General features: G+C 34.6%; 2 protein-coding genes across 4 annotated transcripts; both read left to right on the top strand.

The window, feature by feature from the left end:
* The first annotated feature begins 1,704 nt into the window (after window positions 1-1,704).
* LOC108213868 (uncharacterized) lies at window positions 1,705-2,908 on the top strand. 2 transcript variants are annotated; one of them, XM_017385660.2, is made up of 2 exons: window positions 1,705-1,858; window positions 2,101-2,908. In XM_017385660.2, the coding sequence occupies exon 2, from the start codon at window positions 2,107-2,109 to the stop codon at window positions 2,824-2,826; it is 720 nt and encodes a 239-aa protein (XP_017241149.1). In that variant the 5' UTR covers window positions 1,705-1,858; window positions 2,101-2,106; the 3' UTR covers window positions 2,827-2,908. The 2 variants fall into 2 exon arrangements, with proteins under 2 accessions (XP_017241149.1, XP_017241156.1); XM_017385667.2 differs by having other exon boundaries at window positions 1,731-1,858; window positions 2,105-2,908.
* A 1,340-nt stretch (window positions 2,909-4,248) lies between these two features.
* LOC108205213 (WAT1-related protein At4g19185) lies at window positions 4,249-10,735 on the top strand. 2 transcript variants are annotated; one of them, XM_017375067.2, is made up of 7 exons: window positions 4,249-4,644; window positions 5,815-5,877; window positions 6,005-6,121; window positions 6,209-6,494; window positions 6,866-7,021; window positions 10,119-10,270; window positions 10,427-10,735. In XM_017375067.2, exons 1-7 carry the CDS (start codon window positions 4,448-4,450, stop codon window positions 10,641-10,643), a joined length of 1,188 nt encoding a protein of 395 aa, XP_017230556.1. In that variant the 5' UTR covers window positions 4,249-4,447; the 3' UTR covers window positions 10,644-10,735. The 2 variants fall into 2 exon arrangements, with proteins under 2 accessions (XP_017230556.1, XP_017230553.1); XM_017375064.2 differs by having other exon boundaries at window positions 4,269-4,644; window positions 6,005-6,138; window positions 6,214-6,494.
* Window positions 10,736-17,786: the final 7,051 nt, after the last annotated feature.

The raw sequence follows: 17,786 nt of genomic DNA, 5'->3' as shown, positions 1-17,786 counted from the left end.
ATAAATTGCACAGATTTTTAAGTCAATGGTTCTGGACAATGAGATTTTGGAGGTGAAAAGCAATGGCTTGGCAGAGTACCATTCAAATCCTGTTCCAGAACTTTGTTATAGATGTCGCTTCTTCTTCTGGTAATTAGTTGAAATTTCCAGTGTCCCAAATAATGTGTCCTTTCTGGTGGCATCAACTTCGAAGTACACACATGACAGTGTGACACACCTTTCTTGTCTTCATCTCACATTTTACATGTTGGTAGTGATACTGTGCTAGAGGCTACCAGTAATAGAATTTGTCACGTCTAAAAGAATCGACACAACCTGAGCTCTGTTCCTATACAATTTGCTCATCAATGATTACTAATTCGGTTTTTGGTTTTTTAGTGTGTGTCTATGTGCACATGCGAAACATGAAATTTTATATGTTTGAAAAATTTTGATTGACTATCATATCTTAATAATGGTGGATCCCCCTCATATACAACCATCACACCAATCAAAATCTCCCAAAAATATAAATTTCCGCGTTTAGCATGTGATCATGGACCCCGCTCCTTACTAAATAAGTTCAAATAAGTTCAAATATTTTCTTTTTCAAGTCTTCTTGTTGCAAGTTTGGACCATTAGTCCATTATTATCTGACATGTCTAAACACATTCAAACAATATTGGATCAAAATCTCAATATTCAATATATAATATCCTAAAAGCCCACTGAATATATGTACGAGGATGATACGATATTATCAGTGAAGTAGGAAGAGTATATGCTCACTACGCTCCACTGGAAGCTCAACCGGGTAAGGAGTAACATGTGTGAGTATTTTGGACTGTGTCTGAAATTTAGTATTTTGACTAATTAACACTCAAAATCAGTGTTCTAAAAATATCCGATTAACTGATTAATTCTTGATTAATCCCCTGCAAAGTCGGCCACCGATTCGATTTTTAAAATCCGATTAATCTTTATATATATTTTTTAATCGAAATATATATGATAAATTGTTAAAATTGAAATACTATATTACTTTAAATATGAATAATTATAGAGTTTATGAATATAGTATAAATATATTAGTTACTATATAGCTAATATAATAATAACTAAATATTAAATAATATTTTAATATTAAAATGAATTCGATTTTCACTCCGATTAATCTTTCCGATTAATCCCGATTTCCAATTAATCGTGAATCGGTAACTCAACAGATTATGTCCGATTTCTGATTCATGTAACACTACTCAAAATAGGTATTTTGGATTTTTTTTTAATTTTGGATTTTTTTCTTATTTCACAGAGGTCCTCATCAACAAATTTATTTCATATATTTTTAGACCAGCACTATAACATTATGGAGATGCCTGTTTAATATTTCCTATATTTTCTCTAACTAAATAACAAATAATTATGAAAATTTTAATTTTAAAACTAAAGACTCAAGTTCAAAACATGAAATGATAAACGACTTGACATTAATATATCTTTATTCATGTATGTATAAATCGTTTAATCATATATTCAAAACAAAAAAAATAAGGAGTCAGATTTATTATGGATGAATTGATATAAATAATAAAAGTAATCTCTAAATATAACTATATTCTAAACATAAGTTATTAAACAAAATTATAATAATACTAGTTACAATATTATATCACACTATTATTATGAAAGTAATTTTATTATATGATAATATTATTTTTTTTGCCCGATATATAATAATATATTTACCTAATGTAACATCATCAAATTATACAAATTATCTCGCAAGTCGCAACACTCATTTCGGGTACCCTACTCAACAATCAGACAGCAAGCTTGCCTCGCTCATCCAACTCTCTTCTTTCTTCTCGCTAGCTAGGTGAGATTTCTATTATTTGGTGTCTCTTTTCCGGTTGTATTTTGTTTAATTAAAAACCAATTCTTTGTTCAGTTGAAGTGCGTGTTATGTGTTTGATTGAATGCCTGACTAAATTTGTGCCTAATTGCTTATGAATTGTGAATTTGTGATGGGTTGTTTCGTGTGGTGCATTTTGTTTCTTTTCGATACTACCCAATTTGTCTTTTTGTAGTACAATTTATTGAAGTTGTTGCTTGGTTTAGGTAGAAATGAGCCAATTACAAGATTCGATGGCCCTCAAGCGGAAAAGAGGGAGCCAAGGTCCAGGGACTCAATCTCTGGGAGAAACTGATCGAAATATCCTTGCTCTTGTCCGAGGAAAAGAGGATCTTGGTATCTCGATTGCAGAATTAAGACGAGCTAGCAATCTACCAGCTAATCAGCTTAATAAAGCGATTAAAACACTCATTACGGGTCAATTGATTAAGGAGGTTCCTAACATCAAATACAAAGGCGGGAAGCATTATATGGGTGCAGAGTTTGAACCGTCAAAGGAACTCACAGGCGGGGAGTGGTATGCTGATGGGAAGCTTAACCAAGATTTGATAGAATTTCTGAAAAGTACTTGCAAGAAGATAGTTGCTAAGCTGAAGGTTGCTACTGCAAAAGGAGTTCACGAGTTTTTTGTCAAGTACAAGGTATTCAAGGAAGATGTTAGCGGTCAACAAATTGCACAAATTTTGAATTCAATGGTTTTGGATAATGAAATTTTGGAGGTGAAAAGCAATGGCTTGGCAGAATATCATTCTATTCCTGTTGGAGAAGTTTGTTATAGATGTGCTCCTGGGGGAGGGCTTGGAGAGGCTGCGAAAAATGGTGCTATGGTTTCAATCCCATGTGGTGTTTGTCCCCGTATCAATATCTGCACACCTGACGGGGTCATCTCCCCTACTACTTGTGTCTACTACACAAAGTGGTTAGATTTCTGATAGATGCATGTCTCGTAATTTTATTATCAGATTTACTAATATCAAGAGAAGTGCAAATTACAATAGATTTTTGTTGTTGAGATTTTTCTTTTCCTTCCATGTGACAAATGTATACTATTATTTTGTATTTCTTGTGTGGTAGAAGTTTCATTCAATCTTGAGCCCTTTAGTAAGTTATATTAACAATAATTATGCAAGTTGATAGAAGCCATTTGCAAGTGATGACAAACGAGGCTGAAGTGTTTAGTATAGTGTCTGACCACACTATTTTTGTTCCGAGTATTCTGCATAGTTTTCTGTGATCGAAAGTTTAGGCGAAGTTATGACACGAAACACACCGGAGGATTCACATTTGAAAGGAAAATACAACTCATTTGTAGTCTCATCTGAAATATGTTGGGCAGTATTATTTTCCTGAATATGAAAAAACGTGGTCATCGAATGCCTTCAAAAAGAACTAGTCTGTTGGTTCTGGCAGCATCCAAGTCCTGCAAAAGGACATTTATTTTGTTGGAGTTGTATCCTCTATAACATTTGATTGTTTTCGCCATAGTTGAAGGCAGTTGACACTAACAACTGCTGAATCTGATCATAATGAGGTGATTTAATCAGCTTCCGATTCAGATATGACTAATTGTTGAGGAAGGCGATGATGGATCGTGACACTGTGTCAACTATTTGACAAATGATCGCTCAATAGATATTGGACACCACTGTTATGGTAATTGTAGCTAGGCCTTAAGGCATCAAGTGTTCTCAGATTATTCGATTTCACGATCTACAACATCTGAGCAGTGTCACCACTTTGAGCTTTCTCCCCTTTTTTATTTACACACGTCTAAACAGCCAGGCAACTTAACAAAGTCAAAGCTAAACCAAAGCTTGAGGATCTAGTAAAGACGCAGGAGACCTCAATTTTTTGTTTTGATATTTTTTAAAATTTGGAAGTGTTTATAAAAAATTGAAATAATTCGCTTGGTGTATGATAAAATAATTCTGGATCCGTCCTGAGTCACTTTTAAGAGGATTAATATGATATGATTATGCATCTGTACCAAATTTCTAGAATGAAGATTATTTGGTCACTATCCAAAATTTTATCTAAACAATACTCTAACCAGCTCAACTAAATGTCACCGTCATGAGCATGATTGGATAGCCCAATGTGGGCTTATCCTCTATTGTTCCGGAACACCTGGGTTCGACTCTGACTCACCCCGAGAACATATATTAACTTAAGGCATATAAACCTGCATTGTCAAAAAAAATGTCACCATCACAAATCTATTATTTAATCCATAATTTCTCGCTCAACTTATAATTTTTATTTTTCCCTAAATAAAATTGAAAATGAATTATATTTGTCAAATTTCGTAACCCATAATAAATCTATTCCGGTCAGCCTACACCTCAAAGAAGTACTAGAAAATAAGAAGATGTGGATCAGATCAAAGTGGGTCAAGTACACGTACATACAAACACAAGTACATACGACATATTTGTGTTTCTCAAGTGGACCCCCTCCATGTTCTGTTCATTACAAGAAGCAAATTGATGCGTCTGTAATCTGTATGTATATATGTATGTATAGCATATAGTATAGTTGATTGGAGATTGAAGGATGTCTGTTAATGGAGGAGGAGGAGGTGAGATATGGAAGGCGCATACAGCGTTGGCGTTAGTACAGCTATTCAACGGTGGATATCATGTGATTACAAAAGTAGCCCTTAATGTTGGTGTTAATCAGCTTGTGTTTTGTCTTGTTCGTGATCTCATTGCTCTTTCCATTCTTGCTCCTGTTGCTTTTTTTCGAGAAAAGTCAGTTTTCATTTCCTCTATCTCTCTGTCTTGATTCATTGATTCTCATTTCTATGTTTCTGTTATTTGTTTTCGATATTATTGTGAATTTAGAAGCTCATGATTTGAGTCCTGATTCGAGGAATTGCATCTTTAGTGCAATAGCTTTGCATAATGTAATGTTTATAAATTTTAAGGCTATGTTGTTTCCAAGGATTATAATTACATGGAAATGAACTTATAAGTGATTCAAATACAGTTTATTACCAACTTAAAGATGAAATGTAATTGAACATTATAATTAATAAGTTAAAAGTCTGGAAGGTATTGTCCTAAACATTGATTAATACAGTGTCGGAATCTGTTAATGTAAAAAAAATGTAAACTCAAAAGGGATGACTTCTTCACATGACCAGTGAATATTCTCGTAAAGTACAATTCAAGTTGTAAGAGTTAAACATTTTAATCAGCTTATAGACCTCTAAGTGTGGGAGAGAACTTAATGGTGTCTGTACTCTTAGCTCCGTAATGCAAATTCTTGTTACAGAACTTGTATGAATATGTCAAAAGTTGTGATCCAGGGATCATTTCTCCGTCCTTTCTTAGTAGCGTCAATAACTAAATCCAAATCTGTGATAGCTCGAAGTAAACAGCTTGCCTAGTCCACTCATATTTAAGGGGAATTTCGGAGGCAGGTCGGTGGGAGAACATTCTTCTCTATGACATTTTTCATTTCTTCGACACTTTTATAATTATTTTGCTATTGGTGGTATTTATTATCTATTGAGCCTTAGTCATAGGTTGTTTTAATTGATAAAATATTTAAATGTGGAAAAATGGATTTGAAAAGCTCTGTACTGCAGTCCTGCCTGATATATAAACTTTAAATATGTTTGTAATTTGTATAAACATGCGATGGGGATATAAAAACCAGGATGGTATATATTTATAACAGTTATTTAATCACTGATAGAGCTTGATAAAAAAAAAAGGATAAACATGGAAAAACAAAGAGAAATCATCAAATCAATTAAATTAATAATAATGAACAGAAAAACAAATTGAAGTGCTTCAGGCTGTCTGTGAATGTAAATTTTTGATATGGATATCTTAGTTTCGAGGAAGTTCCTTGGCTTCGTAGACTGCATCAATCACAAAGTTATTGACATTTCTCCACTGTTCTTTCTGCAGAAGAATCAGACCACCTATGACTAGGCACTTCCTCTTGTCATTTCTCTTTCTTGGTTTTTCTGGGTAAGTGTATATGTATGTGAGTTTTAAATAGGCATGTCATTATTATAGTTTGTAGTCTTTATACTGGTATCAGTGACGTATGACATCATGTTGATTAGTGGTTATCCTTTTCGTCTTTTGTATACAGGATATTTTTGAACCAGCTTTTGTTTCTTATTGGACTTGGCTACACGAATCCAACCTATGCTGCAGCCATACAGCCTGCAATTCCTGTCTTTACATTTATATTCGCTGCTATCATGGGGTCGGTTCACTTACCAAGTGTGTATTCTTTGTATGTTCTGAAATGTAGCTTCCACTTCAATGGCTTATTTAAGTGTTGTTCGTGCAGTACAGAAACAGTTAATCTACTCCGGATAGATGGTCAACTGAAGGTTGGGGGTACTCTTGTTTGTGTTTTTGGTGCAATTTTAATGGTTATATTCCGCGGCCCTGCTGTATTTGGTTATAAGGAATCAGATTTTACATTACAAAGTGAAATAAGTGCCAGGGGCCAACCAGAGCCTGCTGGATGGATTTTTAATATCATATACAGTTTTGGGCTGGATACCTGGCATATTGGCGTCTTGTGCCTAATAGGGAACTGTATGTGCATGGCTGCTTATCTAGCCATTCAGGTAAAAATTATATAATTTAAGCTTACATTTGTCAATTAACAAGTATATACACAGACCTATGTGGATATGTATTGCAATCAGCCTACAAACTGTCTCTTTTCAGCATTTTTTTTCCATGTAATCATAAACATTCTTTGCATGTTTTTAGCTTTTTATAATTAGGACATATTTTCCTGCCCTCACTTGTAACTTTTTAAGTTTGTGACAGATATATTTCTCAATTTTTTTTTATATAAATTAAGATTAACTACTTGAGATGATAATTTCTAGTAATTGGTATTTATTCTGTGTAAACGCACTTTACTGATTATGGCAAATTGCACTTTACTGATTTTGGCAAATTGCAATTTTACTCCTGTAAATAATTCCAGGCCCCGTTATTAGCGAAATATCCTGCAAGTATATCCGTGACGGCATATGCTTACTCCTTCGGCGTGTTGTTTATGATAGTTACTGCATTATTTATGACCAACCACTCAACAGATTGGAATTTGACGCAGTCAGAGATTTTTGCAGTGTGCTATGCTGTAAGTTTTTGCTTTAATTAATTGCATTCTGGTGGATGTTTTGTTGTATGACATACTGTTAAGCCCGTTGTTTTATTTTGGACTAGCACATTGTGATGTATCATTGGATTTTTATTGTGGAAATTGCCTGACGCTTGAATTTGGACATTGACCGGTTTGACTGGATGATAGTTAGTTATGTAGGTCACCATCTCTGTGTTGCCTACTTGCATATCAGCTTTCGTAAAATGGATTTGTTTTACATGTATGACCTATTTATAATGAGATTATCAAAGGGTTGATAGTGGCATTAAAGAGCCTACTCCTCCCTCACTTCATAACAATGTGTTTTCCATTGTTCATTCCTTAGACAAGGTGGTAAGTGGGTGTAATATATTTCTCTCAGCTCTCATATCTTCCGTGAACATGAGGCTAACTATTTCAGCACCCTTAAGTGTACTGAAGCCTTTGCTTTCGAGATAAATCTTTTAGGATGTGAACCCTGAACTCTTAACCATTTACATATGAAAGATGATTTAGTTTATGTTTGATTTTCTCAAAAATATATCAAGCTCTGCGTAATTCTATCTACCATCGTGATTTAAAACAACTTAACATGTTTAAAGTGAAAGAACTTAACTTGTACTCTCAGTTTGATCTTGCATACATGGATGAAACATCATTGATCATTTATAGTTATAATTTCCCTACTTAACTGAATGGCAACAATAGGTAGGTAGGAAATAAAAAATCCTAGGTCTATGCAACAGGCAGTAATTTTGGCTACAGGTGTTAAACCATTGCGATTGGTTTTGAAGTAAAGACCAAACTAGATGTGCTAAACAAACTAGGGAAGAAATAATAGGATTTCACCGACTACTTTCAATCACCAGTAGACAGAGACAATGGTATTTTGAGAGGAGCCAGAGAAATATTAAATGGTGAAGGTTTTGTGCTGCCAAGCAACGAATTCCCATAGTATTAACAATGTCGGTTCTTTATTTTTTTTTTTTATAATTCTCATATTTAGCTTTTAAGATAAAAAAAATTCCTGGTACGATCTGCTTGAGGTTGGTTACCGTGAGGTGTAACCCTGGATTCACATAGCTTTGGTGTTGGAATCCACTGATGAATTGGTGTGACCTGACAAATGACTTTCAGACAGTTTACGTGTCGATATGCCTCTGGTACCAATGGGTGTAGTTTGGATTAAGATAGACCAGGAGTGATGAATGGCAGTATTTTAGTAAATGCTAACATGTCTTGAGGGAGTATGTCTAAAAAATCTCTCTGACATTATTATAATGACAAAAGCTTGCATCTCCTCTTATACAAGATTAACAATCCAAAGCAAAACCTTTATATATTAAGAACAGTCTTTACTCATTTACCTACGACTGAAGTTTCTTGTTTACAACAGCTTGTACACTTTTAAAAACCTTAGTTGTGCTAACCACATCTAATGCTTATATGTTGTGTAGATAATTAATCTGTGACTAAAACTAGATAGGACCTAGGAGTAGATGGACAAGGTTTCAAGTATGTTCAGCATCTTGAACCCCAGCAGGTGCTAATTGCAACAAACAAGCACTGATAATAATATTTATCCAACACTAATCAATTTTAGAAAATAGGATAAATGTCCTATATAAGTTTATTTCCAATAACATTATTAGATAGTTACAATATGTGGTGGGAATCACAGTTAGAACCTAGGAGTCGAGTCACAATTGCAACAAACTAGCTCTAATATCAGTAGTTAACTAAAACTAATCAGTGTTACAAACTAGAATCAAACTTTTACTGTTATAAATAAAGATATCCTATATAATCACATGTATCAAATTTATTTCCGAAAACTACAATCAGTGGTGGAGGCACCGAATGGGGCCTGCCTTGGGCCTGTGGGGAGGATAAGTATTATGCATAATATTAATTTTAACAATTATCTGGAGATGTAGCTGTGATGTATTTTGTTCAAATAGGTCAATTACAAGAGGTTTAAATACTCACACACACATTTGTCTCCATGAGACCCCTTAACCTCTTGCTACCAAGGATGGGCAATATCCACTAGGCTAAGGCTACAATGCTAGGTAAGTAGCCGTGATGTTAAGGGAACATGATTCGCAAATATGAATTTTCGGTTTAAGTTTACATTTGAATATTAACCCACAAAATAACCTTAAAATTTACAATTTGATATATAAACAGAATTCCTTATCACCAGAACTCATGCAAAGTATTCTATCTAATGTATATTACATTTGTGTATAAATCAGGGACACATAGGTTTGGGCGCTTAAATATCTTGCACATTTTTTGCCAGGAACTCAAACAATTCTTAATAATAATATATTCTATCCAAATGGTACTCTTGAGTACTCGCATGTACCACTGTTTTTTCAGTGAATATATTTTTACTCCTAAACTGTGTTGCGCATATTTTATATGCATTATTAATTTTCTATTGAAATGCAAACCCCCTCCCCCCCCCCCCCCCCCCCAAAAAAAAAAAACAAAAACACGGTTCTACTTTTCTTCCCTCCCAGGGGAATTTTTGCTGGCGGACTAATTAAATTTTACTATATACTAATGTTAATTATAAGAGAATTGTCTACAATTCTTCTACTACCAAAGCTAAGTTTACTTCAAGCATCACGTTCCAGCCTTAAGTTTCTTGGTCATTTATTTGAGTAATTGCTTATCATTGGGAACACTGATATATAATACGTCCAACTAATTATTTGCTGAGGGAATACGTGTTATATACCAATTAAACTGTATCCTCTCATCTTCTGTCTTAGATCAGACGTGCATCTTTAGCTTTCCCTGATGTGCTCTAGGGTTGTCCCTTTCTCTTTTTATGGACTTGGGGTCGCGGGGTTCGCATGCAACTAATATGAACTCACTACTGTTTGTAACCTTTTTAAGTAATATCTTAGCTGAAAATTTAATCGTCTGATTGCACGTTTATTGTTCTTGCTCTTCCGCATATCAAATATTTTTCTTTGTAATTGCTGAGAAGTATTTGGTGTGGATGATTTTTGGTTGAAAAGGGTAAATAGTAGTGTACTTACATTAGAAGACTGGTGAATTTGATGATTTATTTTTTCAGGGAATTGTTGCATCTGCCCTTAACTATGGGCTCTTGACATGGTGCAATAAGATTGTGGGTCCTGCTTTAGTTGCATTATACTTCCCACTTCAACCTGCCGCATCTGCATTTCTTTCAAGGATTTTCCTTGGGAGCCCTATATATTTGGGAAGGTTAGCATTAAATTCTATCACTTTTCAATTTATTTCGTCTTGTCTTCACTTTTTTTTAGTTAGGTCTGCTTATATGCCACACTGTTTATTGCAAATTTCTATATGTGAATCATACTTTATTGGGAACTAAGCACCATTATTTCCATGTTGAAATAGCATTTTAGGTGGATTTGCAATCATAGCTGGGCTATATTTGGTCACTTGGGTGTCATATCGTGAAAAACAGTCAGCCTCGGGCATTATTCCTCATGTTTCTCGTCCGTCAGACTCAGACCCTCTTATTCCCAGGGTGTCTTCTATTGGAACGATTCCATTTCAGTTGGGGCATATTTTCTCGGGGCCATCCACCTCAGCACCAAAGATCATGGATTGAAAATATCATGTGTATGTAAGATAAGTATTTTGTATCAAAATGACCTCTCCTCTTGATATCATTATTATGAGTAGAGCTACCTATTCTGGAAATTAGTGAGTTTACTTGTTGATAACCCAAATTTCACCCCCACATGGTATCCTGTCGAGACCCTTTTCTCTTGGTAGCTAACAAAAGGTCGAGGGTTCAAACTTAATGTTATTACAAAGAGAAGAGGGGTATCCACCAGCTTACAATGCTAGGGGATGGAAAATGGTGAGTTGATCGTTGCTTGCTCCCCCCATAAACCACTATAAGAAGTGAATGGACAGGGACAGAACAAAACATGATAGTCCCATTCTAATCAAGAGCATCCTAAAATATTCTCCAAGAAATTTGGTGTTGAAGACTAATAAAAATAGAACTGACAGTAGGACCTCAGAGAGATAGGGACCGAACTTTACATCCCATCCAATTAATCTGCATTCACATCTCAAACTTTGAGATTGATTTGGCTCTCGAGCTATCATGATTCAGTGCTTCACATAAAATCACATGGCCTAATGTCCTTATGAATTATTCCGTAGGTTTGGAAGTAGTCTCTGGCAAATGGAGCACACAAATTTGTCCAGAGAGCCTAGCCATACAAGATATTGGAATGATTCCAAGCCGAAAGACATGGTCTGTCAAATAATTTTCCAAGATGGATTAACTGTTCTTGGATTTGGATGAGAAACATAGTAGTAGTAGGCACCGGGCGGGCAGAGGAGGATTCGAGCAATCAATCCAATTATATCACTCACTCTTCTCAACACAACGACCACTCACTCTTCTTTTCGCATTTTCTGAAAATTAAACAAACTCCCAAACCCGCATGTCTTTGACAAGATTTGAATTCTATCGGGAGCAAGAAAGATATTATTTCAATCAGAGCAGTCCACTTAACCAAGAAAGAGTTGATGTTAGAAAGTTAATTATCCCGCCTATGTTTGATAAGATTTGAATTCTCAATATTTCGTATCGGGTGCAAGAAAGATATTATTTCTAACGGGAAGAGTTGGTGTTACAAAGTTGATTATAATCAAAGGCGACTTGGAGTGACAAGCTCTTAACGGACATCCGTTTAATAGAGGTACCTCGTGCTCAAAACCGAAAGTACCTGATACCCCTACATTTTGCATTCAAATCCGGACTACTCTAGAAGTAACAATCACAGAATCCAGAGTCATACCTAAGTGGCCAAGTCTAACCCTTTCTGCAGCTATAATTAATTTTAAAGTAAACGTCCTTACAAAAATAAATAAATTCGGAGTTAACTCTCAGATTAGAACAAATTAATGTCCGCCAAAATAGTTTCTATACAAGTCATGACCCGTTATTAACTTGTTATTACAATTAAGAGGTTGTTTGATAAAACTGAATAAAAAATATGAGTCATTAAATTTGCTGAATACAATGAATGAAGAATTTATGTGAATGAAAAATTTAGTGAAAGAAATTTATTGTTTGATAACAATCATATTAAAATATAATATATCGCTTCCGGAGGAATGAATCGATGAAAAAACAATAATAATAGACACTCACCTCGTCAAATAAAAGTACCTATTTTATTTCATGTAAACATGGTCTAAGTTTTCTTTGATTCCAAGCCTTTATCCTCAATAACTAAAGTAGTAACTAAAACAAAATTAATAGTATAATATTCATGATCAATCAAGAAGATGATACTCCCAAGGTTTTGATGATCACACCACCAGCAAGCTAATAGTATAAAACTAGTGCTTGTTAGCGAGCTATCAAAGTTATATATACATGTGCTAACAGTTTGCTAAGTTTCAGTATTATGTTCAACTGTCAGCAAGCTCACTGGTTATTATTCAGATTTATCAGCAAGCTCACAACGTGAACAGAAAAGCAATTGGATAAGGATCAAAGTCGAAATTCATGGAGAATTATTAGGAATCGATTTGTAAGGAATTTAATATTTATATATGACTTATATAAATATTAGAGCTCAGTTTTTAAACAAGAGTTTTAAACAAAAACGATTTCCTAAAAGATAGGAGAGTTTATCTCTAGTTTGATCTTATCTCTAACTACTCCTATTTGATTTCAAATTATAGTTTTTATATAAATGTTTTACTGAGATATATACACAACGTCTTTATGGTTTTTACTCAGTAAACTTCACGAGATTAAACGTTCAAATTGGGAACAAATTATACCTGAGTTCGGTTGGAACAAGAACGTTAGAATTTGTTAGCAATTTGACCGTTGGATCTTTGTGTATAAATACTTGAGTGTGGTTGCCGTTTTTAACAACAAGAACACACTTCAAGCTTTCTAAAAATACAACACTTTCATTGCAAAATCTTTACTTGAGCTCTAGTACTTATATTTGCTTATATATCTATATTGAGTTCATAGTTTCGGTTGTATTACACTCATACATTGTATTGTTCAATGTGTAAAGTTTTGTTGCTGTGTATCCAGCTTGTGAAACAAGGGAACAAGGGGACTAGTTAGGTAGAAGAGTATACTTGGGAAGTATAGGTCCTGGAGAGCTTTTGGTTCGTGGTTCAGGGGTTTCAGTAAGCTGATAACAGGAACAAGGGTTGAAGGGAATTATATTACTGAATCTTGTAATTGTTAACATTCTTGATTAATAATATAATCTCTTACCAGTTGGTAGGGGACTAGGACGTAGACCATTAGGGTTAGGGGTCGAACCTGGCTAAAATTCTCTGTGTTGCTAGCTTACTGATTATATCTGTTCTGCATTGCATCTGCATTGTTAGCTAGCTGACTATTTACTCTGAAATTAACAGCAAGCTGTCTGTGACAGTTTAACTATTCGGTAACTATTAAAAATCGGTCATATTAGCCATAACACCTATTCACCCCCCTCTAGGTGTGTAATTTCAGAAGTAGGGTTGTAAATGAGTTGATACGCTCGATAACCGCTCGGTGGTCGGTTCGAAAAAAGATCGGTTCGATTCATAAACGAGTCGATCTTGAGCACAATTTTAAGGTTCATTTTATAAACGAGCTGAACTTGAGCACAGTAGAGTTCGACTCGATAGTTCGCGAATAAGTTCGAATTATGAGTTTTTGAACATGGACAGTGGCGAATCCAGCTCCGAAAATAAGGGGGGTCGCATATAATATTTTGTAATGATGATTAATCGGAATAAACACAGGAAAAAGAATAATATTCGTATTATATAATTTTTTACCATTTAACAAAATAAATAAGTCATGTCCACTTTGATTAGAATGGTGGATACCAACATGATAACATAGAAAATAAAAAATTAATATTCAGATTATGTAATTTTTTACCGTTGCACGACATTATGTAAAATTAAGGACAAAAATTTAAGAGGGGCGACTGACCCCTCTTGCCCCTATCAAGATCCGTCCCTGACTATTACTATTGGATTCTCTATTGTTGGTCTAATGGTTGTGTCAAAATTATTATGATACGCCTGTACCCTTTTTTAAAATGCTAATTTCAGTTAAATTAAATTTGACTTTCAAATAAAAGAATTTCAGGAAGAACATTCATTGTAGTGAATTACATTTTTACCCCTAGCCAAAACAATCTGGATCCGAATTGAAAATTCCTTCATTTCTCAAGAACCCTAGAAACTCCCCTTTTCTCAAGATCCCGAACCCCAGAATGGCCTCTTCCTCTTCCAGCATGAATCTAAAAATTGTTAATGTATGGGATGATAAATTTGAAATACATTTCGATAATTTTATATCTACGACTAGAAACTACAATGTAATTGTCGTAGACACGGAATTTACTGGAATACTGGAGAAGATTCGTTACAAAAAAAAAAAGATGATGTATACGCTCAAATGAAGAGGAATATCAATGAAACGAAATGCATCCAAATAGGTTTTGATGGTTCTATGCCATTTCAATTTACAGTTCGACATAAAAACCGACACCTACAGCCCCGATGCTATGGAGTTACTCCATACAAATGGGATGGTTCTAGAAAGCATGCGCGAGATGGTATACCGGCTCACAAATTTTGTAAGTCTATGCTGAATTCTGAGCTACTGTTGACCGCTGCCCTTAGCATTTATCTGAAAACTTGGGTGACTTACGGTGGGAATTATGATTTGGGTCACTGCGTGAAGCTTTTTTAACCTACAAATGTGCTACCCGATAGTCGATTGGTGTTCGGAGATATGGTCCGTAGCTATTTTGGGGAAAGACTTTTTGATGTCAAATTAATGTTGGCGTCCACTAGACCCGGCAAATTTTTCACACGACACGAATATACGACACGAAAACGACACGAAAAATTAGTGTTTGTGTTTGCATTTTGAGTACACGACACGAAAAGGTATACGACCCGAAGTACACGACTGAGATGTCGTGTCGGTTTTGTGTTTACCCTTCGGGTACACGACACGACATGAGGTACACGAAATAAATATAATTTATAGTTAAATATTTATATTTAAATTATAAATATGTATATTTATAATAAATATATGTATATTTTCTTTTAAAATAATACATAGTTTATAATATTGTAAGTGTAAATGATTTAAATATATATATTTCATACTATTTTGTAAATTTTTTTGCCTAGAAATCTAATATTTACATTAATTTAGATATTTATTTATATTTATATTTAAATTCAATTTTACACGAAATACGACACGAGAACGACACGAAAACGAAGGTACACGACACGAAAATACACGAACGCTAAACGGGTCGGTTTTGTGTTTGGCCTTTGAGTACACGACACGAAAAGGTACACGATCTGCACGAATTGCCAGGTCTAGCGTACACCGGTCTTGCTTATCGTAAGATGAAACTAGCTAATGTTGTTGCGCGTTTTAACGTTGATAACGGTGGAGTTTCTCATGAGCCTGTAGCTGACGCACTAGTCACTTTGAAGCTCTATCACATTCTGAAGATCAAGGACGGGAATGTTAATTGTGTCAACATGGTCACTGATCATAATATGAATGACAAATATAATTTATTATAGTGACTGCTGAATTGTGGATACGCCGTTACAAATTTGTTTCTTATAATCTTAATCTTTGTAGCCTCCATAAAGAATTGCGCTACAAATATAATGCCTTTAGCTAGGGGTGTACACGGGTTGGCGAAACCGACCAATCCGATCCAAACCGATCATATTTCGGCCGATCCAATCCGAAATTCTTTAACCCGATTAGTAATTGGATTGAAATAGTATTAACCCGATTTAATTGGGTTGGACATGGGTTTCGGGTTTTATAAACCGATCCAACCCAACCCGATTGAAAAATATGGGAACATATTGAATTTATCCATCTCATCACATATTAGCCTAATCCAATTAGTTTTATTGTATTTATGTGCCCTAAATTTAATATATTAATTTTTGTTTGCTATTTAAATATATATGAGAATAAATTTATGAGTGAGAATATGAGATTAATTTTATGAATATATGTGTTTATTATTTGCTACTACTTATTTTTTTAACTAAATTCAATTTTATGTTTTTGGCAAGATTGTTAAAGTAATTTTTAGTGTAAAAAATTGGATGTTGAAGATCTATTCGACACCGGTGATTATAACCAAATCAATCCGAACCAATCCGAACCGATCCAAACCGAAGTACTACAAATTGGTTTGGGTTACAAATTTATACGGTTCGGGTTGGGTTGAAATTTTGAAAACCCGATTTAATTGGGTTGGGTCGATAAATTCCTCTAACCCGCCCAACCCGAACCGTGTACACCCCTACCTTTAGCCACCGCATCCGGCTTAGAACTGAAAAAGCCGTCAAATGCTTGGAAAAGATTGACCTTGATGTACTCAACTTTATCCCTTGAAGTGTTTGCGACCGCTTCATGCTCCCAGTAACCATCTCCAAAGCCGAGATCAGCATATTTTCCTTCAAACCCATCTTCACGCAATTTTCTGCAAACTTTTTCTTTTCTTGTTTTCTTGATTTTAGAACTAGACTCGGGTTCATCTTTGCTTGGTAGGTTTAGGTCAGACATCTCCATAGGTAAGTTCTTCTTCGCAAGATAAACGGCATAATATGGGTGATCATCACTACTTTTGATGATAAAACCCACAACATACCCATCTGAACCAGTGGCGAATTCAGCTCCGAAAATAAGGGGGGTCGCATATAATATTTTGTAATGATGATTAATCAGAATAAACACAGGAAAAAGAATAATATTCATATTATATAATTTTTTACCGTTTAACAAAATAAATAAGTCATGTCCACTTTGATTAGAATGGTGAATACCAACATGATAACATAGAAAACAAAAAATTAATATTCAGATTATGTATTTTTTACCGTTTCACGACATTATGTAAAATTAAGGACAAAAATTTAAGTGGGGTCGACTGACCCTCTTGCCCCTATCAAGATCCGCCTCTGAACATGGTTTGTGAACTTGGCTTTTGTTTATTTTGGATTAAGGATGCGGGAGTTTTATTAATGGATGATTTATTATTAATTTATGATTCCTTAGATTATAAATTAAAATATTTTCAGAATTTAAATTTGTTTTTTAATTAAACTAAATAACAAACAAGCTCGTCAATAAATTTATTAGCATAAGCTAGCTCGTTAGGAAAGTTTATTAAACAAGCACAAGAACAAAATTAATGAGCGGTTGGTGAGCAAAAACTCGTGAGACATGTTCGTGAGCGTACGTTAATGAGCGGTTCGTGAGCAAAAGCTCATGAGACATGTTCGTGAGCGGTTCGCGAACCGTTCGTGAAAAGAGTTATTGCTTAATGAGTCGATCCTCAAACATTATTTTTGGCTCGATCCAAGTTATTTTTTAACAAACGATACACGAGCACTCTGGAGTTCGGCTCGGCTGGATTCATTTACACCCCTACTCAGAAGAGGTTTAAAATTCGTCTAAGAAACCTTTTCCCCACAGGTTAAAGTAGTAACTAAAATAATTAGTTTAGAAAAAAATTATATAATATTCATGATCAACTAAGAAAGAGGAGGTTGAAAATTTGCTGGTTATGTGGATGTGGAATCGACCACAAGTATTTATATATTATATGATATTATATGTATTGTCACATAATAGGAGGATTATTATTTAATGTGTTAAAGTTTAATTTAAAAATCAAATAGTAAGGTT

This window comes from Daucus carota, chromosome 1 (assembly GCF_001625215.2).
Source record: "Daucus carota subsp. sativus chromosome 1, DH1 v3.0, whole genome shotgun sequence".
In the NCBI taxonomy this organism is placed as follows: Eukaryota; Viridiplantae; Streptophyta; class Magnoliopsida; order Apiales; family Apiaceae; genus Daucus; species Daucus carota.
Note: the sequence above shows the minus strand (reverse complement) of the source record. Positions and strands in the feature narration are given on the sequence as shown.